Genomic DNA, 23,721 nt, shown 5'->3' with positions numbered 1-23,721 from the left:
AGCATCAGCCTTTCCAGAGAATATTCAGGACTTATTTCCTTTAGGATGGACCAGTTGGATCTCCTTGAAGTCCAAGAGACTCTCAAGAGTCTTCTCCAACACCACAGTTTGTTATCTCGGGGTATATCGCTGAGGTCTGTCTCTCTCCTCATTTAACTCTAAGGCCCTTTAGGGATGGTGGGGGGTGGTAAGGGGCGAATTCTTATCTTTGTTTTTCCCAAAGTCGAACATTCTGTTTTCCACAAAACGGGAGCTCAGTAAACATTTGCTGAAGAAACGAACAGGGCGGAAAGCGCTGCTCCTTGCAAGAGGCTGCACTTTCGGCCTCCACACGGAGACTTGGACAAGCTGAACGCAGGTTCTACGACTCAGCCGAGACCCGCCCTACCGCCGTTCGGTTCATCTCCCCCTCGTTACCGGCTGACCGGCTGTGCTCCCGGCCCAGTGAGCCGGGACAGAGGCGGAAGTTTGGTGGCGCGGCGCCTCAGGAGGGGCAGAGGCCCGGTGGCCACAAACAGTCCGCCAACCTGCCAAAGGCTTTCGCCCCCGGGGTACGCCGGGGCGGGCGCGGGTGGGCGCGCCCCGCGCGTGCCCGCACCCGGGCCCTTCCCGCGCTTCCGGGCGCCGGCCGCGCGGGACGCCGGGGCGGACGCCGGGGGTCAGCGGTTGCGAGTGGGCGCGCCCCGCGCGTGCCCGCATCCGGGCCCTTCCCGCGCTTCCGGACGCCGGTCGCGGGGGCGCGCGCCTCGTTGCCGTGGAAACGCCGAGGCCCTCGCGCCGGCGGCTGCGGGGGGCGGGCGCGCGCGGGGCGGGCTCTCGCGCCCCGGCGCACGTCCGGGCGCCGAGACCCTGTCGTTGGGCCTCAGCCCGGGGTCTCCAGCAGTGAGCGAGGCAGCATGTTGAGGCGCAGCTTGGAAAACCGGTAACCGCCGCCGGGAGGCCGCAGCGGCCCAGGGTCCCCCCACCACACACACACACACACACACACACACGCGCCAGGGCTCGGGTCGGGGCGCGAAGCCTTCCTCCGTGAGCCTCCGGACCGAGTTCGGGCCCTCAGGCCGGGCTCCGAGCGGCGCCCGCCGCGGTCTGGGCCGACCACCCTGGGCCCCAGCGGCGCCCCGCAACGCGGTCCCCGGGAGCCGGCCCGGCACTGCCGCGGATCCAGCGGGGCCTCTCGGGGCGCCGGCACTGCGGGAAGTGCAGACCAGGCCCGGGATGGGGGCCCAGAGGAGACACAGGGGTGCTTGAAGGTTTGCGCCGGCGAAGCTGCAAACTGCGCCCCCCCCCCCCCGGGAATGTCGGCGTCATCACGTGTAACGCGAAGATGAAGTCATGTCACCTCATCAGATGAGAATGATTTGCTTTTTTGTGTGTCCCCTTTCTCTGTAGGGATGCTCAGACCAGACAACTGCAAGATGCTGTCACCAATGTGGAGAAACATTTCGGAGAGCTGTGCCAGATCTTTGCTGCTTACGTGCGGAAAACCGCCCGACTGCGAGACAAAGCGGATCTCCTGGTGAACGAAATCAACCTGTATGCCTCTACCGAGACCCCGCAGTTAAAGCAGGGCCTGAAAAACTTTGCGGACGAGTTTGCCAAACTTCAGGATTATCGACAAGCCGAGGTATGGAGTGAGGTCACAGCGTCCTGTTAATGAGTGAGCCCTGAAGTGGTGGACAGAGGAGCCGTGAAGACGTGTAATCTACCCAGCTGCAGTGGCGGGCACACACTTGATGATAAACGTGCATTGTCATGTCGGTAGCACTGTGTGAGTCATTAAAGGGAAGCTTCCTGTAATTTTTGCCGTTTTCAAACTAACCTCTAGGGTGTCTTGAAGTCCTGAATTTCCCCACCTCATTTGCCAGCTTTTAGCCAAAGGGGTGACTGTTTACAGGGGGTAGTAAACATAGTACCCGAGGCAAGAAAAGGAGCTTGGCTTGTGTCTTGTCTGCCGGTAGATACATATTAAAGTAGTATACCTGGAGATGGAAGATATTGGGAGTGGTACTGTGAGTGGATAAGTAGTAACTGTACAGGAGATCTCTGTTGCTGCTTCCGAGCGCTGGAAGTTGAGCTATGTTTCATTGAGAGGAGGGCAAAAAAAAAAAAAGTGCACTGATTTCTTTTACAATCAACAGTGAAACTTTGTTAAGTTCCCCACCCCACCCCAAAAGGACGGGGGTAGAAGATGGTGTTGTAATTGTTTAAATTGTTAAATCCCATTTACTTTTTAAAAATTTATTTATTCTTGCCTGAGCTGGGTCTTCATTGCTCCCTGGGTTTTCTCTAATTGGGGCCAGGGAGGCTACTCTTCCTTGCAGGGCGCGGGCTTCTCATTGCTGTAGCCTCTCTTGTCGCGGAGATGGGGCTCTAGGCCCAAGAGCTTCAGTAATTGTAGCAGGCGGGCTCAGTAGTTGGTGGCACATGGGCTTAGTGGCTCCGCTGGGTGTGGGACCTTCCCACTCCAGGGATCGAACCCGTGTCCCCTTCATTAGCGCCTGGACACCTATCTATCCACTGCGCCATCAGGGAAACCCAGCCCATTACTTTAATACCTCGTTTGCACTTTCAGGTATATTTCTTTTAAGGTTCAAGACTCAGGTTGGAAGTTTTCACTTTAACTTTTAACCTGTCAGGAGTTGCCCGGTTTTTGAGCTGTATTGCTTCTTTTGTGCCTTTGGTTCTTTTTAAAAGCCTAAAACAAATTTCAATTATCCAAAAAAAAAAAAAAAAACCTTGAAATCAAAAAGAAGATAATGATCCTTGAAGCTATAACTGCTAATAATACAGAAATTTGAGTAGTAATTACTTTGGGGGGAAATGGTGGGTTCTTCTCGTATGTTTTGTATGTAATAAACTTTCAGTTACGTGTAACTGGGAACTTGACTGTTTCATAAGTAGTTTGTACTCACAGATAATCCTAAAATCCTACTTTAGCCAATAATTTCAGTGCCCCTTTCTAGAAAATCTTTATGCTATTTATCAAATAGCAAAGTGAATTGATTTACATGTGTTCTCCTTTTTATTTCCCTTGCTTACCAAATGGTGGAGGTGCTAAAGAACAATGAACAAAAAAGGTAGGCTACAAAAAGGAGAACAGAAAAAAGATCTAGCTAATCTTTACACTGAATAACCAGTGTATGGATTATTTGAAATGGAATAAATAATCCTGAATATTCATGGATTTGTTTTTAGGATTCCTAATATTTAAAAGCTTAGTGAGAACTTGATCTCTATTTTCCTAAAATCTTTTAAAATGAAGTATACATTCTGTTTATAGAAACTAAACAAAAACCATTATAAAGTTATATATACTCACTGATTATAAAAACATGTATCAGCAAAATAAAGGTTTTTTCCTGCTACAAAAGTAATACATGTTCATTTTAAACAATTAAATATATGTCATCTTGTATTACTTATCCTGAAAAAGAAAATTTTAATGTCCAGGAGTTGTTTTTCTTATATTTATTTAAAAAGCTATATACTTGCCTTTTAAAAAAATTCATTTCTTTAGTGCCTTCCACTAGTGCTATTAGTAAAAGGAGAAATTACTCAGAATCTGATAAATATTGCAATGTTTAAGAAAACTGTTTAGTTCTACTTAAAAGAGAGATTGACAGCTCAGCAACACTGAGACCATCTATCTTGTTCTTTAAGCTTTGATAATTTACAAATGTCTTCCCATAAAAAAAAAATTGCAGTTAATACAGTGGTCTCTAGGCTTTTTTTCTTTTGGGGATGCAGTTGTTTTAAATGCTTCCAATATGCTATATTTTTCAGCTTCAATTTCCTTATCTGGAAGGTTGGGCTGTTACATTTCAGATATAATGTATGTGAAGTATCCATTCAGGTGTTAAACACACTGAAAGGGTAGCCGCAATAAAATGTGAGATCTTAAAACTTACCAAAGCTACTGCACACTGTCACAGTTTTTAATATATTTGAGTTTAGATTCTGAGTTTTACCAATTTCCAGAGATTACCCTTTTATTTATAAATGTTGCTGACATTTTAATTTAAAAACTGTCAAATATTAATCAGTATAGTGATTATGGTCTGGATAGCGTAGGTTTTATTTCAGAATTTAAATTTTGATATGTCTATGTTTCTTTTCAGTTATATTTTATAATAATTCTCAATAGGTTGAAAGACTTGAAGCCAAAGTAGTTGAACCTTTGAAAGCTTATGGAACCATTGTAAAAATGAAGCGAGTAAGTAAATTCATTTTTTTCTATTATTTTTAGGTATTCTGGCAAAACACAAGGTTTCCAATAACTATCCTTTTGAGAAAAGGTACAGAGTAGTGTTCAGTCATTCTTATTACACTGAAGCATTATTTCTTAGAACTTTGAGAATAATGAAGTATTTTATATACTACTATAGCATCATAGCATTATTTTGTTTATTGTGGAAACTTTAAAATATTTATAGTCATGAAGAATATATGGACAGAAATTATTTTACTAAATATTCTTATATTTTTGTTTTAAAGCAGGCAATAACATGCAAACTAAAAGTCAGTGTAACAAAGCTTTTTTAAAATTTTTTTTCTTGAAGTACAACATAATGATTTGATGTTTGTATATATTGTGAAATGATTGAATAAGTCTAGTTCGCATCTGTCACAATATATAGTTTAAAAAATCTTTTCCTTGTGATGAGAACTTTTAAGACCTAGTATCCTAACAACTTTCAAAATGCAGTACAGTATTATTAATTCTAGTCACCATGGTAGATATTACATTCTGAAAGTTCTATATATTAAAATCAATTTTATTGAGGCATAATTTACATACAGTAAAATTCTCCTGTTTTAAATGTTTTAGTAAATGTGTATACACATGTAACTACCACCACAATCAAAATTTTGTATGTGTGTATATACATATGTGTGTGTGTGTGTGTATATATAATTTTGCATTGCAATTCTGTCATTATTTAATAAGATATTAAATACACACATGCACATAGGCTTACGTACAAAGCTACACACTGGTGATGTAATAACTCCAATGATAGCAATGCCTGAATCAAGTAGGGAATGTTTTTGCATTCTAAAACAGAGACGTGTGTATTTTATTCTTAAATCAGAGATATTTATTAACAAAAAAAATGCCTTTTTGCAGGATGATCTCAAAGCAACATTAACAGCAAGGAATCGAGAAGCTAAACAGTTAACTCAGTTAGAAAGAACACGTCAGAGAAATCCATCTGATCGACATGTTATTGTATCCTTTGAATTTTGGTCTTTAAAAAAATATTTTGTAAGGTATGCTGTACAAAAGTAAATATATATGAAAATTATGCATTTATACTTTAAATCTGCAGAGAATATGAATATAAATTTTGAAAAGAAACATGGGCATTTAAAATGCTTACTGTGGAAATTAGTTAATTTTAAAGAGAGTATACAACCCAAATCAGTCTTCTTGTGTTGTTTTCCACGATAGACTTTCCAAATTTAAAACACTCATATGTATAGATATTTTATAAACAGTACATACAAAATTCTAAGATCTTTTACATAAAAAATGATTGATGACTAAACAAATGATGAAATATTAATTATAAAAGTAACTTAACGATCTGTCATTAATCCTAATATATCAATGCCTTCTCAGCCCTGCATTTGAGAAAAGGAACAAACTATTTTTTCCCCAAAATTCCCTTCCTCTTAAGAAAACAACTACTTTGTGAAACTGCACTTATGACTTCTCGCCAAAGACGCTTAGGATATTCAAGAGTTTTGAGATTCACAGCTGGACACAAGTCTTAATAGACTTGTCTACTGTTACAAGGCTCTTCTGTTAAGAGCGATTATTTCTTAAACTTAGAATGTGCCTATTCAAAATTAAACAAAAAAGAAAAATAGCACCTGACTTATTGTAAGCAACTGGGATAAGTGCAATTGTAGAGAAAGTACTAACTTACTGTGGGGCTTCACTGGTGGCTCAGCTGGTAAAGAATCCGCCTGCAATGCAGGAGACCTGGGTTTGATCCAGGGAACCTGGATTTGTCCCCTGGGTGGGGAAGATTCCCTGGAAAAGGAAAGGCTACCTACTCCAGTATTCTGGCCTGGAGAATTCCATGGACTGTATAGTCCATGGTGTTGCAAAGAGTCAGACACGACTGAGTGACTTTCACTTCATGTTCAACTTACCCTGCTGCCTCTTCCCCATGCTTGCTTATGTCTCATGATTTTGACAACCTGAGACTAGAAAATAAAGGACAGTCTACATTTAGCTGGAACTCCAATACTTTGGCCACCTGATGCGAAGAGCTGACTCATTTGAAAAGACCCTGATGCTGGGAAAGATTGAGGGTGGGAGGAGAAGGGGATGACAGAGGATGAGATGGTTGGATGGCATCACCAACTCAACGGACATGAGTTTGAGTAAACTCCGGGAGTTGGTGATGGACAGGGAGGCCCGGCGTGCTGCGGTTCATGGGGTCGCAAAGAGTCGGACACTGCTGAGCTACTGAACTGAACTGAACTACATAGAAATGAATCCACTATAAATATAAAGATACTCAGTCATAGCATCAAAGAATATTTACCAGGATGACCCTTAAAATTCATCTCACTATTAAAAAGAAACACATTAATGTTCAGTATGTAAAATAAAAGAGGTATAAGAGGCTGGGGTGATGAAGAATCCTAGTGCACTACCTGGACCCCCCACAAGGCCCCTGGTAGCTACTGAAAAGTTTCCTGCAACACAATTTGAAAAGCACCAATCTGGCTCACTCTTTTATAGGCCATTTTGTACGCAGACTAATTTCATTAAATACACTGATATCCTATTCATAAAGCATCATAATATTTTAATCAAAAGTATCTCCTACCCAAATTAGTACGTTATATGATTTTGAAGAATTTTCAACAAAAGGAAGGAATACAGATCTGTATCCACTTTCCTAAAAATAGCTGTGTAACTTTGGGCAAGTTGCTATGCTGGAGTGAAAGGATTTGAGACTTTAAGAAATGAAAAATAGTTGCTGGAGGGTGGTAGGAGATTAAGATACAGCTGTCCCAGCTGTGGCTTCTGCTTCCTACTCTTTCCTAATTTAACCAACTCTACCTACCCTTCCAAATTTTTAACTGTCAAAAAATGGGGAAGGGAAACACATGTCAAAATTAAGTAGTCATGGTAAAAAATTGCATGAGTCACATGTATTGAACAGTATTAGAAAAATACTCTGCTTGAATATTTTCATTAGTAAAAGGTTAACACATCATAACATTTAGAAAGTTTTTCATCATAATAAACCCTGTGATAGTTACATTTTAAAAAATCCAAAGCCCAGTAATAAAGGGAATTGTTTTTGATTACTGGTTATGATTAAAAGTTTGCATGTAAAATTATGCAGGAAAACTTTACACCCTTTATAGCAAATGTACACACACAGATATATATGAGTATGTTTTAAAGCTTAGTTTCTTGAAATTGTATATCTGAATTAACCTAGTTAGTATATAATCAATAAAAGTTATGATTAATGTATAGTCTAATTACAAGAGGATATAATTCTGTCAGAGCATATGATTTTAATTTATTGGAATAGATTGTTCTACTTGAAATGTATTTTTCCTTTATGAAAAATTTCAGTCACAGGTGGGTAATAAAGTGATGTGTCAAGAAATGGATCCCTGTAGTAAACCCTTTTACTTTATTTCCATTTGTACATTTTCTTAAAAAAGAAAGCAAGAGTGTAAATGTTTTAATATTATGTGTCACAAAACTTTACTTACAACTGCAGATTTTTTCTATGCAATAATTATTAAGATGATGATATGTGATACTTTTCAGTGAACATAATACTAGCATAGGAAACAAAACATTATTAGAACTTAATCAGAAAATTGGGCCATGTTTTTAAAACATGTTTTCTTAGTTCAACAAAAAATTTTAAATATTTTTGGATAACTGTTGTCATTAAGGAAGAAATGATATTTTAAAGAGAAATATATGCCACTAGCTATATATATGGCTGTTGAGCTCATGAAATGGCAACTAGAATAACCAGCTTTTTAATTAATTTAAATGTAAATAGCTACATGTTGCTAGTGGCCACCATACTGATTGTACAGTGTGAATCTAAACAGTATCAGTACTTTGAAGCAAAGCGTTAGACTTTCCATATTATTTATTAGTTATTGGTGTGTATGTATATATATATTTTGTAATAAGCATTAACTAAGTAGTAATAGTGCAATATTACTAGCTTATAAGAAGAATATTCATACTGAATATAATACTGAATATATACTGAAATAAACATTTGTAGTGTATATTCTTTTTTGTTGTTGTTCAGTCACTCAGTCATGTCCGACTCTTTGTGACCCCATGGACTGCAGCACACCAGGCTTCCCTGTCCTTCACTATCTACTGAAGTTTGCTTAGACTCATGTCCATTGAGTCAATGATGCCATCCAACCGTCTCATCCTCTGTCACCCCCTCTCCTCTTGCCCTTAATCTTTGCCAGCATAGGGTCTTTTCCAATCAGGCTGTTTACATCTGGTAGCGAAAGGATTGGAGCTTCAGCATCAGTCCTTCCAATGAATATTCAAGGTTGATTTCCTTTAGGATTGACTGGTTTGATCTTGCAGTCCAAGGGACTCTCAAGAGTCTTCTCTAGCACCACAGTTCGATAGCATCAACTCTTTGGTGCTCAACATTCTTTATATGTATATTCTCCTCTACCTGATTAAGATATTTCAGCAGTAGAAACATTTCATGCATTTGGAGAACTAGAAGATTGAAAATACTTAAGTCACAGGTCTTTTGGCAGGACAAAGCATTAAAGGGGAGAGAGATAGTAAGAGGAAAAGGAGAGCATAATAAATGGCAGAGACTTGAAATATGGGAAAGCAGTAGAAAATATAGAAAATAGTTTTACAGTAAATCAAACAGGGTGATAGCAGGAAAAAGAATGGTTTGTATAAAAAAAGGGAAGGAATTTTGTTTTGAGATCATGAATCATATCATCTAATAAATTTAAAGTTTTTTATTCTTCTGTGTTTATTATATAAATCGCTTTATGTGGTAATATGTATTTTTGAGTGATTTACACTGTTACGGCAAAAAGCCAGTATTGCATTTACAAATGCATTTACAGAACTGCGTTTATAAAAAGCCAACACTGTATTTACAAAGGTAGCATTTACAGAAGGACGCAATCAAAAGGATTCTGACTTGATTTTTGTTTTTTGTATCTTTGGTTGGGGAATACTTTTGTAGGCAGAAACTGAATTACAAAGAGCTACAATGGATGCTACCCGAACAACTCGTCATCTGGAGGAAACTATTGACAATTTTGAAAAGCAGAAAATAAAGGATATAAAGGTAACAAAATAACTATTAAGGTTCAAAATATGTTTTCTAAATTAATTTTTTATTTAAATTTATGAAAAATTTAAATTACTGATTTTCTTTAGCTCATAGTCTGTGTGAGAAAGATATAAACAAAATATATCAAATGTTATTTTCTTATGGAAACAACAGTATATAAAGGTACTACTACATTCACAACCAGAGGCCAGATATTCAGATGTTATCAAAAATACTATTAACCACAGAAAAATAAAGTCTATTATGTTTTTATGTATCAGGTACTAGTCCAGGCACTTTACATAAATTATCTTTTAATCTTTACAGCAACCTCATAGTGTAGCATCTATGTATACTACGTACCAGTATCTATCTCATTCCTTTTAATGGTGGAATAATATTCTGTTGTATGGATATTACCATGAAAGTGAGGTGATTAAGAAGAGATATAAGGCAGTATCATAGCCCACAGTTCAAAGTCTGAACTATATTTTAAAAACCTGTGCTTTCCATTACTATACAGTATTGTTGCAGTAAGGGGGACCCCTTTCAGGGCCCGAAACTGGGCTCTTGTCTGACTCTCGGAAAAGAACTGTCTGAGGAGACACATGTGCTGAGAAAGCAAGAGATTTTATTGTAAAGGGTGCGCGGGTGGAGAGCAGCAGCGTCAGGGAACCCAGGAGAACAGCTCTGTCGCATGGTTTGCATGGGTTTTATGGTGATGGGATTAGTTTCCAGGTTGTCTTTAGCCTTTTATTCTGACTCAGAGTCCTCCCTGGTTGTGCACGCCTTGTTCAGCCAAGATGGATGCCAGAGAGAAGGATTCTGGGAGGTGGTCGGAGATGTGGTGTCTCCTTTTGACCTTTCCCGAACTCTTCCTGTTGGTGGTGGCTTGTTTGTTCTATGTTCCTTACCAGGACCTCCTGTAGTAAAACAACTCATGCAAATGGTTACTATGGTGCCTGGCCAGGGTGGGCAGTTTCAGTCAGTGTGCTTCCCCTAACACTATTACTAATATTTTTGGCTTGTAGCTTTCTAATTCCTACATTATCAAATAAATAAGAGTAGCTAACTAACCACATAAACGTGCATCCACCATAGTTTAGTGTCACAGGAAGAATAGCCTTATTTTATTGTAACACATCAGTAGACATTCAGGTTCCTGGACTTGAGATGGTATTTTTTTAATTGGAGGATAATTGCTTTACAATGTTGTAGTGGTTTCTACCATACAACTATGGAAGTCAGTCATAATTATATGTATATGCCCTCCCTCCAGAACCTCCCTCCCAAATCCCCAAACCTCAAGATGGTCTTCAGTGACTTACTCATCAATATTTTGGAAAGATTTGGAGGATTACTTATGACCATGTTGTGTCCTTTAAAACAAGTCATCTAAGGATGCCTTTTCACTCACTGAAAATTCTTCTGGAACAGCTTTTAAAGAGAAGTATTTTTTGTTATTTTCATAACTTACTAACAAATTATCCTTCTTTCAAAAGTTATGCCCTTATCAATAAAATCAGCGTTACCTGCCACTTAATTGTACCATTCCTCTCTGCAATCAATGAAACATTTATTTGTCCTTTTATGTTTTTTAATTTCCTATCATAGTTTCATAGAATTCCAGAACTTTGATTTTTTCTGATAGCCAGGCTCAAAGGTCTCTACTTTGGTCCTGAAGGTTGAAGAAAAAAAAAAGTAAGCCTGTCAGTTCAGCACTCAGAGTGTAATGTAGATTGCTACTTAGGAAGAGCTCCGTAGCAGGCTGGCCTGAGACAACCCTTTTGCCGACATGGGGGAACACTGGCAGGGCGTAATGTAACTGCCAGCATCCTCTCTTAAATTGAGGGAGAAGGGAAGGAAGGTTGAAATAATTAGCTTTCATCTAAAAAAGACGATTGGAAACTTGTGAGATATGCCTGATCCATTGCCACCTAAGGACTTCTTTAGTGACCTGGGAGCCCGATTCCTCACCCTACCGCTGTTCTTCATGCCTGCACACTTCTCTTTTATACCTGGCAATCTTTGTCTCTGATCTTTGGACTCACTTCCATGTGCTTCTTCTTGCATGCTGGCCAACTCTACAGGCGTTTATAATCCCATGAGCACCACCAGTTGCAAAACGAGCAGAGACAGTGAGTGTAGAATTCCCGACTGCAGCCTGGGATTTCCTGAAGCAGCAGGACAGGGAGTCAGGCACTGCACAGTGGAGGGTGCATGGAGAAAAAACGTGCTTCCATGCTTCTCTGCCTGCGGTCTCATGCCCCTAGAAGAGGGAGGTCTTGTGGCAGTCACAAAAACAAAAAAAAAGAGAAAAAATAGGAGAAAACCAAAAAAAAGCTAGAGGGATAATTCATATACCATACAATTCACCATACAGCTCACCAGTTTCTAATATGTTCAGATATCTACAACCATCACCACTCCATTTTAGAACATTCTTATCATCTCAGAGTGAGGCCTAGTACACTTTAGCTTTTACCTCCCTGCTCCCACAGCCCCCAGCCGCGGCCTAAGCAACTATCACTAATCTCATGTCTCTTTGGACTTGGCTCTTCTGAATGTACATTTCATATGAATGGAATCATAAAATACATGGTTTTCATAACTGGTTTCTTTCACTTAGCGTGCTTTCAAGGTTTATCTATGGTGTAACATGTATCAATATCTGTCTCATTCCTTTGTATGGTGGAATAATATTCCATTGTATGGATATTACCATATTCTACCTTTTCGCTGTCATGATTAATGATACAAACATTCATGTACAAGTTTTTGTTGAGACATATTTCTCTTAGACATTTTTCACTTTAGTTCAACCATATACCCTGTTGAATTGCTGGCTTATAAGGTGACTCTATCTTTAATTATGTGAGAAACTGCCAGACTGTTTGCCAAAGTGACTATGCCACTGTATTTTCCCAGCAGTATTATATGAGGCTTCTGATTGCTCTGCATCCTCCCCAATACTTGTTGCTCACCAAACTTTTTCATTATAGCCATCCTAGTGAGCGTAGAGTGGTATCTTATTGTGGTTTTGATTTGCATTTTCCTGCTGATGTTTATGGCCATTTGGATATCTTCCTTGAGAAAAAAATGTCTATTCAGATTATTTTAATTGGATTTATTTTTTATTTCATTTTAAGAGTTCTTTTTATATTCTGTATGCAAATCCTTTATCAAATGTTTTGCAGTTATTTCCTTCCATTCTGTGAGTTCTTTTCACTATCTTGATGGTATCCCTTGAAGCACAAAGCTTTTTAATTTTGATGAAGTCCAGTTTATCTTTGGGCTTCCCTGACAGCTCAGCTGGCAAAGAATCTGCCTGTAATGCAGGAGACCGTGGTTCAATTCCTGGGTCTGGAAGTTCCCCTGGAGAAGGGAAAGGCTACCCACTCCAGTATTATTGGGCTTCCTTGGTGGCTCAGCTGGTAAAGAATCCACCTGCAATGTGGGAGACCTGGGTTCGATCCCTGGGTTGGGAAGATCCCCTGGAGAAGGGAAAGGCTCCCCACTCCAGTATTCTGGCCTGGAGAATTCTGTGGACTGCGTCGTTATCTAAGAATCCATTGCCAAATCTGAAATTATAAAGATTTATCCTGGTTTTCTTCTAACACTGTTATAGTTTTCACTATTAAGTCTTTGATCCGTTAATTTTTGTGTATCACGTGAACTAAAAGTTAAACCCCATTCTTTTCCATCTGTCCACGCAGTTGTTCCAGTGATTTGTTGAAGAGACTGTTTTTTAAGTCCTGGCACTCTTGTTGAAAGTTGACATGTTTTGTCTCTGAACTTCCATTCTCTTTTATTGATGTATGGTGGTGGTTTAGTCACTAACACATCTGACTCTTGCAAGCCCATAGACTGTAGCCTACCAAGCTCCTCTGTCCGTGAGATTTCCCAGACAAGAATACTGGAGTAGTTTGCCATTTCCTTCTCCTTATTCCAGTATCATACTGTTTTAACAGTGTTTTGTAATAAGTTTTAAAGTCAGGATGTATAAATTCTCTATTTTGTTCCTTTTTAAGATTCTTTTGATTATTCTGAATCTGTTGTAGTTTGGTGTGAATTTTGGAATCAGCTTATCAGTTTCCACAAGTCGGCTGGGATCCTGACAGCGTGCGCATGTGCATGCGTGGTCACTCAGTCATGTCCTACTCTCTGCAACCCCATGGACTGTTACCCGACAGACTCCCCTGCCCATGGGGTTCTCTAGGCAAGAATACTGGAGTGCATAGTCACTCCCTTCTCCAGAGGATTGAACCCAGGTCTCCTGCATTGCTAGCAGATACCGTCTGAACCACCAAATTCTGATAGGGATTGCATCAAATCTGTAGATCAGTTTGGGGAGTAGTGCCTTTTTGGATGAATTCTTCCAATCCATGAACATGGGCTGTTTTTCCATTTAGTTAAAGCATCCTTATTTTAATAATGTATGTTTTGTGCTTTTTTAAACTTTTTCCTCAGTATTTCATAATTATTGATGCTACTATAAATGGAATTGTTTACTTCATTTCATTTCAGTTGTGCATTGCAAATACACAGAAATACAATTGATTTTTGTGTACTAACTTTGTATCTTGCAACCCTGCAGAACTCTGTTATTAGCTCTGATAGTTTTTTGCATATTCCTTTGGATTTTCTTTTTTTTTTGGATTTTCTATATATAAGATCATGTCATCTGTGAAAATGTACACTTTTAATACAAACTCTTATCAAAATCCCAGAATTACCAGTTCCAGGAATCAATTCCAGTCTGTTAGGATTATGAATCTCCAATCTCTGTATCTTTCCTCCTTATCTGTCAAACTGTTCCTGTTCAAAGTTAAGCTTCATTTGAGATGTTTTATGACAAAGAAGGATGCACAAATCCTACACCCAAGAGCCTTAAAAATCAGATAAAAAGGGTTACTTTACCACACCCTTATTTCTAATAAAAACAGTATTCAGGTACTGCTGTGTTGATGTTAGCATGTCTTACAAACACTTCTATTTGTGAGACAAATTCTTGGAAAAAATCATTGATGCCACTCATATTTTGGGAGAAACACAGAACATTCTTTTTTTTTTAAGAATGTTCTTATTGTTACCTGTTTTCAGGCTACTGTTTCAGATGGAAGCAGAACTTCTGGGTGCTTAAATCTCCCTGAGGGTAGAAATGATTGACAATAGTGAGCACTGCTCATAATGTATTAACTATGAGGTGGGGTTTATCAACAAGTCCATCTGAATTTTAGTAGCAGCATTAATTAGTAAGGTAGCACAATTCTTAGTAAAAGACTTCATACAAACCTTGCAAAGTGTTTGTCTGAGAGAAGTTGCTATGAACTTAGTTAGTTGTATGGAATGTGGAAGAAAACTCATAGTTCTATTTCTTTCCCATGTAATAGGAAAAGTCATCAGTTATATGTTGTCAAGGGAATTTTCTGACCTATGAAAAGGATCTTGATCAGGGGTCATTCCAGGGACAGATAGGGATAGCAATTCAGTATTGGTAAAGTAGCTGATGTGAACAAGAAACATCTTCAAGATTTAGTTTTTATCAGCTTTATTTTTCTTATAAATATAAAATGACCATAAATTTTCATAAAATTATGGAAGAAAACATAATTCCCTACTGAGAAATAATCAGCATCTTGGTTTATATCCTTCCAGACTTTTTTTCTATGAAACATACACAAGAAATATACTAAGGAGAATGACAACAACCAATATTTCTTAAGACATTAACTATGCCACACATTCTAAGCATTTTATGTGGATAAACTCATTTCCTCCTCACAGTGTCTTATGAGAAAGGCAATATTATTACCCCTATACAGTTATATTTAAGTGGGACCACACTATATGTAGCATCTCTTTTTAAAATTTAATATATCATGGATATATTTGTGGTAAGAAACAAAGTTCCATGTTGTCCTTTTTGGTATCCTTGTATAGTATTTTGCTATACTATATGGAGAATAGTATAGCTACATGGATAGATTCATACGTTTAACCATCACCTGTTGGTGGACATCTAGATTATTTTTGCTATTATAGATCTCATTGCATCATTAAACATCCACCCTTTTGCTGGTTCAGTTATTTTGCGGGGGATAAATTACTGGAAGTAGCATTCTTGTTCAAAGAGCATACACACTTTCAATTTGGATAGCTATTTATAACTTCTGTCCACAAATCTTTGACTAGTTTACATTTCTGCAGAACATTACATGAGCACCCAGTGTAACAATGCTGAGTAGTAGTATTTTTAATAGTACCCAATGTGATAGTGTAAAATCAGTATCATTTTAATTTTCAGTTACTACTGTTGAGGAAGTGTTTTTTCATATATTTAATGACACTAAATTACTCACTTGACCTTAGCTTATATTTTTAGAGTGTTGGCATTTTTTGTTAATTTTTAAAAACTCTTCAGACTGAGAAAATTAACCTATTATATTAAAGAGAAGATATGTCGAAATATATTTTCCCATTTTGTTGCTTATAATTTTGCCACCTTAGTCTTATTTTTTGCTGCCAGATCTATTGGTCTTCTCTTTCTGCCTTGATGTTGTATTTAGAAAGGAGTATTCATCCCTGAGATTATATAACTATTTGCTGTATTTTCTTCTAGTCTTTGTATGATTTTTTAGTATTTTAAATATTTAAATGTCTAAATTTATTATTTTCAAATGAATAGAAAGTTCTCCTGAAATCATTTATTGAATACCCTTTACTCTAGAGAGCTGTCATTTTACCTTTATTTGCAAAAATTGTTAACAAGACCTTTAATGACTTTTTTGTTAAATGTTCTGCTTTCCAATTAAACCAGGATGGAGGTTTTAATGTTACATAAGGAACAATTTCTAATTTATCTGGCTTACTTCTTTAGCAATAAAATTAGCTAATTTGTGCTGAGCACTTACTCTAAGCCAGTAACCATACTATACTTTTTCTTGATTACATTTAACCCTTAAGGCAAAACCTATGATTTTGATATTAAGGAAAAAGAACAGATAAAGTGCTTAATATTACACAGCTGATTTGTTTCAGTCTTGATTTGAACTCATGCTAAGTCACTTCAGTCGTGTTCGACTCTTTGCTACCCCATGGACCTTGCTCGCCAGGTCTGTGGGATTCTCCAGGCAAGAGCACTGGAGTGGATGCCCTCCTCCATGGGTTCTTCCCTACCCAGGGATTGAACCTGCGTCTCTTATGTCTTCTGCATTAGCAGTTAGGTTCTTTACCACTAACGCCATCTAGGAACCCCTGATTTGAAATCAGGTTAATCTTAATCCAAAGCCCCTATTTTTAACTGCTCTGCCACCTGCTTTACAGAATACTTGCCAATGAGTAGAGAATTCCATTAACTCCCCCATCCCCCACCAATAAAATTGAAGTACCCACCCAAATGGCCTTCTAGTCAAACAAAATTGAAAAGGGGGTAAACAAAACTCCTTGTATGCCCGTCTCTTACCATACTGACCCATTCCAGATTAGCAGATTACATGTGATCATTGAAAGATGTATTTATTTGAGGAAAATTATTTCTAAATATGATACTACAAGATAGCTGTATGGCTGTCTTCCAGGGTGCAGGACCACTCCTATCTGGGTGGTTAAGACAGGAGAGCAGAAATGAAGGAAAATGAGTATTTGACTATTGCCTTTGAGCCTAACCCATTTTATCTATACTGCCCCTTTAAGGACAGTGCTTGAGTTATTTTCTATCCTATTCTTATTCTCTCCACTGCTCTCTATGTTACTGCTCCGATTTTTTTATCTTGATGAGACAAAATGATAGAAGGATGAGACCCTTTTTTATTGAAAACGTATCTGGCTTACATACTTTCTGCCTACCAGTTCTGCTCCCACCCCTGCTTAGATCAAGGTGCACACCCTTATTCATTCTCTTTTCTCATAGCCTTCCCGACCAAAAGTTGTCATCATCTTGCTGATAAGAGTTTACCTGCAGTGTATTTGCAAAGGAAATAATTGAGTCCAGTGAGAACAGCACAGTACAATGAGCAGGAGCTATAACCTTGAAGAATCAGACCCAAGTCTTAACATTGTAACTATGAGCAATGCTGAGCATGTCATATATTTGTAAACTGGAAAGCTCTATGCACATGTATCATGCTGTTATCAGGAGCAGGAAATGTGGCTGGAGAATACAAGCAACATATAATGTGTTGGGATGGAATTCTTGCCTAAAAACATTCCTTTAAACACCAGTTGGAGTTGCTAAAAAAAAAAAGAAAAAAAAGCATCAGAACTGAACTTCTTTAGCTAGTATTTATAGGCATTGAGCAACAGAGTACATAGTGACAAACATTTTAGTGATGTAGTGACAAACATCTTTTTTAAACATAAATGTCTAATAGAACATACTTAAAAATGGGAGTAAATAATAAGATACTAAATATTTTGTGTAATTTGAAAGTTTTGCTGCAGAAGATATCTGCAACTATTTTTATTCCAGTTATCATTTGTACTTCATTTTCCCTGTTGAAAAACCTCTGTATTTAATAAAATGTCAAGACTATAGTAGAGAATAACTCTACTAAATTCATGAAGCAATTTGTTTAAATTCAAATCCTTGTTTTTTCAGACTATATTTTCAGAATTTATCACTATTGAAATGTTATTTCACGGCAAAGCTTTAGAGGTCTACACTGCTGCCTACCAAAATATACAAAAGATTGATGAAGAAGAAGATTTAGAGGTAGGACTATGTCTAAGCTCAGTTCTTCTATTGATATGGAAATATTTAAAAGAAACCATTACAGTTTGGGTAAAAATCTTAAATTACAACACTACGTGGTTTAGATGTCATTGTATGCAGTTCCAAATAGCTGAACCTTTATGACTTTCTAGTTAACTTTTCAAATTAACCATGGTTAAGTTCAAAGGATTAATATCTAGTAAAACATAGAAACAAAGCCATAATGTGAAATAAGGTATCATTTTGACTAGTGGTGTAAGTCACTTATGTGTGTTAAAAATACTATTTATTGATTTAAGCCAAAATTTGAGTATTTATGCCACGCACAACACCGAAAGCTTTACATTTTCTCACTCATTCCTATAACTCAGGTGCTGTGATGATTCATTTGCAACTAAAGAAAGCAGGTGTAGAGGCTTTAAGTAACTTAACTTGCCCTTGACCACTTAGCTAGTAAAAGAGCAGAATCTGGTTTCTAACCAGTTTTGTGAGACTTAATCTGTAAGCTATGAAATAAGTGTAGATTTGTATATAGGTGGGGAGGGGGGGTGGCTGTGTGTGTGTTTCACTCAGTCGTGTCTGACTCTGTGACCCCATGGACCGTAGCCTGCCAGGCTCCTATGTATGGGATTCTCCAGGCAATACTGGTTCTCCAGGCTTGCTTTGTATTGATAGTTAAATGCAAATATTAACTCTTAAATATTCAAGATGACTTTGTCCAATAATCTCTACAGTAGAAGTGAGAACAGCCATGTATTCTCAAGATATAGCCAAAATTTTTTAGTTATATGAGTTAATTCCATAATTTTCAAGGATCCATTTATTTTTTTAAGTAAAATATCTGAGATTCCCCAAGGCTTCACTTCCCACTACTCCACTGGTTTCAAGAAACAGGAATTCAGTAAAACCAGACTACAGCTTGGCCAAAATGAAGAGAAGTACATGTTTTAGTATGTTTTCCAATGCCAAAATCTGATCTCACTTTTACCTCAGTAAAGCATACACAATCATATTTCTATTACTATTTGTTAATAGAATGGTTTCTATTCCCTCCAAATACGAAAGCTAAGGTTTCTTCATTTTCACTCATTTTTACATCCTATTTTTTAAAAAAATAACCATCAAGCTTTTAACTGTAATTTACAAAAGAGCAAATGTTTATACAGTGATTAACCAGCTACTGACCTGTGCATTTTCACTGTATTATTTTAATCCTACCATGAATTTTAATAAAAGTACTTACTGTCCTCATTTCTACGGAGGAAAAAACTGAGGCATAGTGAGGTTAAGGAACTTTCCAGAGGATCCCATAGCTAGTAACATAGCCGAAAGCCAAACAGTAGTCTGACTACAGACACTGTTTTTATCCTACCTACACTGCCAGAAGCATGGTTCTTGGTGAGTGACATGAACTGTTTCCTGCAAGAAACAACACTGCATTGAGTAGCAGGTTTAAAATTGATCCCCCACTTTGGCTATAAGCTTGAAGTTCCCATTACAAGTATTTTCATTCTCCATTTTCTAACACCCTTGACTTAATGCACTTTCAAGTTCCTCAAGCCCTCTGGACCCAAAGATTTTCTTTCTTGTTCCATAGGTCCTAGGTATCTTCTTTTGTCACAGCACTTCCTTTACCACTTCTCTTAACACTATTCTTTATCAGCTAGCTAGGTAGCTTGTAGGAGAGATCCATAAGCACTCAAAATCTCAGTGCTGTCTAGATGTGTTTTTGAGTATCAACTTCCCCACTTTTTCTGATGGGGCACTATTGAGCAAGTTAATTTCTTCACACTTCATTGCTTATCTCTAAAATGGAGATACTTATGTACATTCGTCAGCTGTTTACTGAGCATCTGTTATATGCCAGACACTGTATTCAGCGCTATAGAGTTGGTCCAAGTTGTCAAAAAGCAGAAACTTAAAAAAGAGTTCAGGTGTTAAAAAAAAGATACATTTCATAATATGAAGATATAGAGATAACATACTGTTGTGCCAATGAGTGTATGTGATGGAGGATCCTAAATAGTCTGGAGAATCAAAGAATGATTTCTTATTCAGAAGTTGGAGGGGTATGTCGAATCCCTGTCTACAGTATCAGGCAGAGTACAGATAGTTATACAAAGGTCCTGAGGTATAATGCATTATGATGCCGTAACTTATGGAAAGGAGAGGAAAGCAGTCTGGGGAAGAGTTGTGTGGGACAAGCCAAAGTAAAATTACACCAGCTACCAAGGAGAGGAAGGACCCTTTAAACTTTAAATACAAAGTTTCTTGGAAACAAGTAGAGAAAAGATGCAGAGAGGGACAGAGAAATAATTTCATATTCTTAGGTTCTAGTCCTTACTACATGAGAATTGCTGATTTATTCAGACAGCAGCTAGTTTTTTGCATCCAGTTACATCAGAAACCACCTTACCTGATTTGTTCTTCACATTAAAAGTACTATCATATTCCCCTTCAAAAGATCACCTCTGTACATTCAGTTCAGAGCATATTCGGATCTTGAGACTCACTCCTAGAAAAGATCTTGGACCATATATTGGAAAATGCAGTATTGCCAATAAATATTCCTGTAAATATGTTCTTTTGCAGTAGATTAATATTTAACTGGTTTATCCCAAGGGTGGTATATTATCTTCCATTTCCCACTTTTAACTTTATCTTTGCTAGAAAACCCAAAGAATGTTGTTTTAACAAAAATGTATTTCTTCCAAATACCAGTGACTTCAGTCATCCACTTTTGATATCATACCAGGATGCCAGGGTCCATGTCTAGCACCAAAATATAACTGGGTCTTCAGTAAAACTCTTAAATAACTTAATTATCAGTATGCTTGGATTGCCCTAAAACACATCTTAGCTCTTTTAAGTTTCATCCCTTGATTGCTTTTATGTGCTGTACTTCTTTAATGTTTAAAAAAAGCAGAAAAAAGAGCAAGTTTTTGTTTTGTTGGTTTGAAGTTTTAGCTAAGGGGAAGATGCACTGTGGAGACTCAGAATGATACCTGCTTTAAAAAAGCAAAAAGAGAGCATGACGAGTTGAGGGGAAAATGAGGGAATATGAAGAAATTCACATCTGATAGGCGTGCCTGTTTTACGTTACAAAGTGGTGGTGTAAAAGATAAATGAGGAAGCTTAAGAGTGCAGTAATACTTGGAACTACTGCTTTAAGGAAAAAGAACTAACAATCAATGACATTTCAGATGCTACTGACATTGGCATTTCATAGAATGGCTCCATTTACTCTTCTGTGATATATTGGGAAAGCACTGTAGTGAATTTAAACTGGTAAGAGTTGAGGACAGGCAGAACAGAAAGAATCAAAGTTGTGACTTGCTGTTTCACTGGCTTGCATACTCTTTGAAGGCAGGAACTTTTCACGTTTCACCAGCAAAAGCTCTTAAGTGACTGTTTCAGGACCCGTCATCATTTTACATGGTTCAGTAGAATTTTTTAGCTTACATCTTTCCAACGTAAAATATTTCTTAAATTTTTGTTTTAAATTTGCAATAATGTCCCCGGGGCAGGGTGGGGGAGGGGAGTTGCTTCAACAAATTCTTCACTAAAGGGAACATAACTTTCTAGATTTCCAGTTTAGTATCTAGTTTATAACATTGTTTTATCATTGCAACAGGTTTTCCGACATTCTCTGTATCCCCAAGATTATCCATCCCGTTTAGATATTGTAAGAGCAAATTCAAAGTCACCTCTTCAAAGATCATTATCAGCTAAGTGTGTATCTGGAACAGGACAGGTGAGCTAGAAACCATAATTTTTTTTTTTTTTTTTTAGAAACCATAATTTTAAGGAATGTAAGCTACTGCCTTTTGTTCAGTATTAAAAATGTTTTCCTTAAATCATAGGATCTTGAATAACCTGCTCTTCCCCTCTTATATATAAAATGATGTGAAACTGCAGTAGGTTCTGCTCTATTATTGATACTTCTTTTATCTGTGAGATATATGACTGTGAAGCAGAACATTCAGGAGCAAGGTAGAATGGGCAGGAGAATGCTAATTTACATTTGTTCTCTGGTATAATATGAAGATTAGATTCTGAAATCAAACTGCCTAGGGTTTAAATCCCACTAGCATGGCTTACTGGAAATTATACCTAGAAAGGACCTTTCCTGAATGTTACCATAGATCTAGAAGCACGTATCTTTAGGCAAAGCATCAATTTTCTCTTTTCTTCTATATCCAGAAAGCCTGAGGTACCTGGTATCTAGAGTAGGCGATATCCCTTTTTCCTCGGGAGCCAGAGAGAAAATACCAGGTTATGTGGACCACGTGGTCTCTGCCCCAACCAAGAGCAGCCACAAACAATACATTAACAAATCAACATGTTGTAATAAAACTTTATTTACAGAAACAAGACAAACTGGGCTTTAGCTTGCCAACTTCTGATTTAGAAAGCTATGGTCTTTTTCATATCTAGCCTTCAGAATTTAAAATTGAGCATTCAGTTGTATGTGACCCAATACCTTATGTTCTCATTTATCGTCTAAGCACTTATTTACTGCTTTTTACTTACGCATCTCTCCCCCTAACCAAATTATACTTTTATTATTCCAATACTAAATAAATTCCATAAATCTGTAGTATATAGTATATAGAGAATTTTGACTATTTAGAGCTAATAGTATCACCTCAGTTAGCCAGGATCTGTGTAGCACTTTAGACTACATAATGCCAAGGTTTCTCAGCCTCAGCACTGTCAACTTTGAGCCAGATGATTTGGGGGGCGGGGGGGGGGGGGGGCAGGGGTGTGGTATCTTGTCCTGTGCATTGGACAGATGCTGAGCAGCATTCCCAGTCTCTACCTACAGGAGCTCAGGAATGCCCTTACCCTCCCCAAGTAGTGACAATCAGGTGTCTCCAGACATTGCAGATGTGCCCTGGGAGGTATAGTTACCCTCTGAAAAGTCTGAAGCAGGATGACCCAAGTGGCAACAGTCAGAAATGAAAGCCAAGTCGTGAATTCAGATTCTCATCTCATTCATTTTAAATCACACTATGTTCAAACTTTAATATTTTTGCCTAGTTGAAATATCCTTTTGTTCTGCCATCCCTTTGATGATTCTCATGTTTTTGTGACCTAAGAATTATTTAACTTAAAAACTTTTTAATATTTTATAATGTACTTTTTCTCTGGAAGTATGTTATCAAAGTACTGATATCCAACTGGAGTTCAAATGGCTAATTTCACACTTTTGTTCAAAAAAAATAACATGAATGAAAAAATTTTGTGATTGTTTTCAAACCTTTAAATACAATTCATAATTTAGAATTTTCATTATTAAATATTATTTATGGACATTTTTCTGATATTTGTTCTGTGTGCCCTTATATCTATCTATCAGGGCATAAAAAAGATATTTTTAAGTTAATGATTTTTAAAACATGTTAACTTTTAACAGGTATTGACCTGTCGACTAAGAAAGGATCAGCAAACAGAAGAAGATGATGAAGAGGATGAAGACTTAGATGTTACAGAAGAAGAAAATTAAATTTCTTAAGTAAACTTTGCATTTCCATTTTCATCTTAAATGACCTGGAATCCAGAATTACCAAAACTGAAAAACATAATACTGGCTTGATACGTTAAACCTCAAATGAAATCCTATTGGAAATGTAGAAATTATTAAAGGAAATTTATGCCAACCAAAAA

At 37.7% G+C, this 23,721-nt stretch overlaps 1 protein-coding gene across 1 annotated transcript; it reads left to right on the top strand.

Annotated features, from left to right (window-relative positions):
- The first annotated feature begins 659 nt into the window (after window positions 1-659).
- On the top strand, window positions 660-23,721 carry CIBAR1 (CBY1 interacting BAR domain containing 1). Its single transcript, XM_043880545.1, has 9 exons — window positions 660-922; window positions 1,393-1,627; window positions 4,148-4,216; window positions 5,132-5,233; window positions 7,616-7,621; window positions 9,249-9,353; window positions 17,938-18,051; window positions 21,686-21,805; window positions 23,471-23,721. Exons 1-9 carry the CDS (start codon window positions 897-899, stop codon window positions 23,558-23,560), a joined length of 867 nt encoding a protein of 288 aa, XP_043736480.1. The 5' UTR covers window positions 660-896; the 3' UTR covers window positions 23,561-23,721.

The sequence above is a fragment of the Cervus elaphus genome, chromosome 21 (assembly GCF_910594005.1).
Source record: "Cervus elaphus chromosome 21, mCerEla1.1, whole genome shotgun sequence".
Classification (NCBI taxonomy): domain Eukaryota; kingdom Metazoa; phylum Chordata; class Mammalia; order Artiodactyla; family Cervidae; genus Cervus; species Cervus elaphus.
The sequence above is the reverse complement of the archived record's forward strand: the minus strand, read 5'-3'. Positions and strand labels throughout refer to the sequence as shown.

Coding starts and splice junctions, on each gene's coding strand:
- CIBAR1 (XM_043880545.1), top strand. CDS start 897: ATGTTGAGGCGCAGCTTGGAAAACCG. Junction 923..1,392: donor AGGCGCAGCTTGGAAAACCG/GTAACCGCCGCC, acceptor CTTTCTCTGTAG/GGATGCTCAGACCAGACAAC. Junction 1,628..4,147: donor AGGATTATCGACAAGCCGAG/GTATGGAGTGAG, acceptor AATTCTCAATAG/GTTGAAAGACTTGAAGCCAA.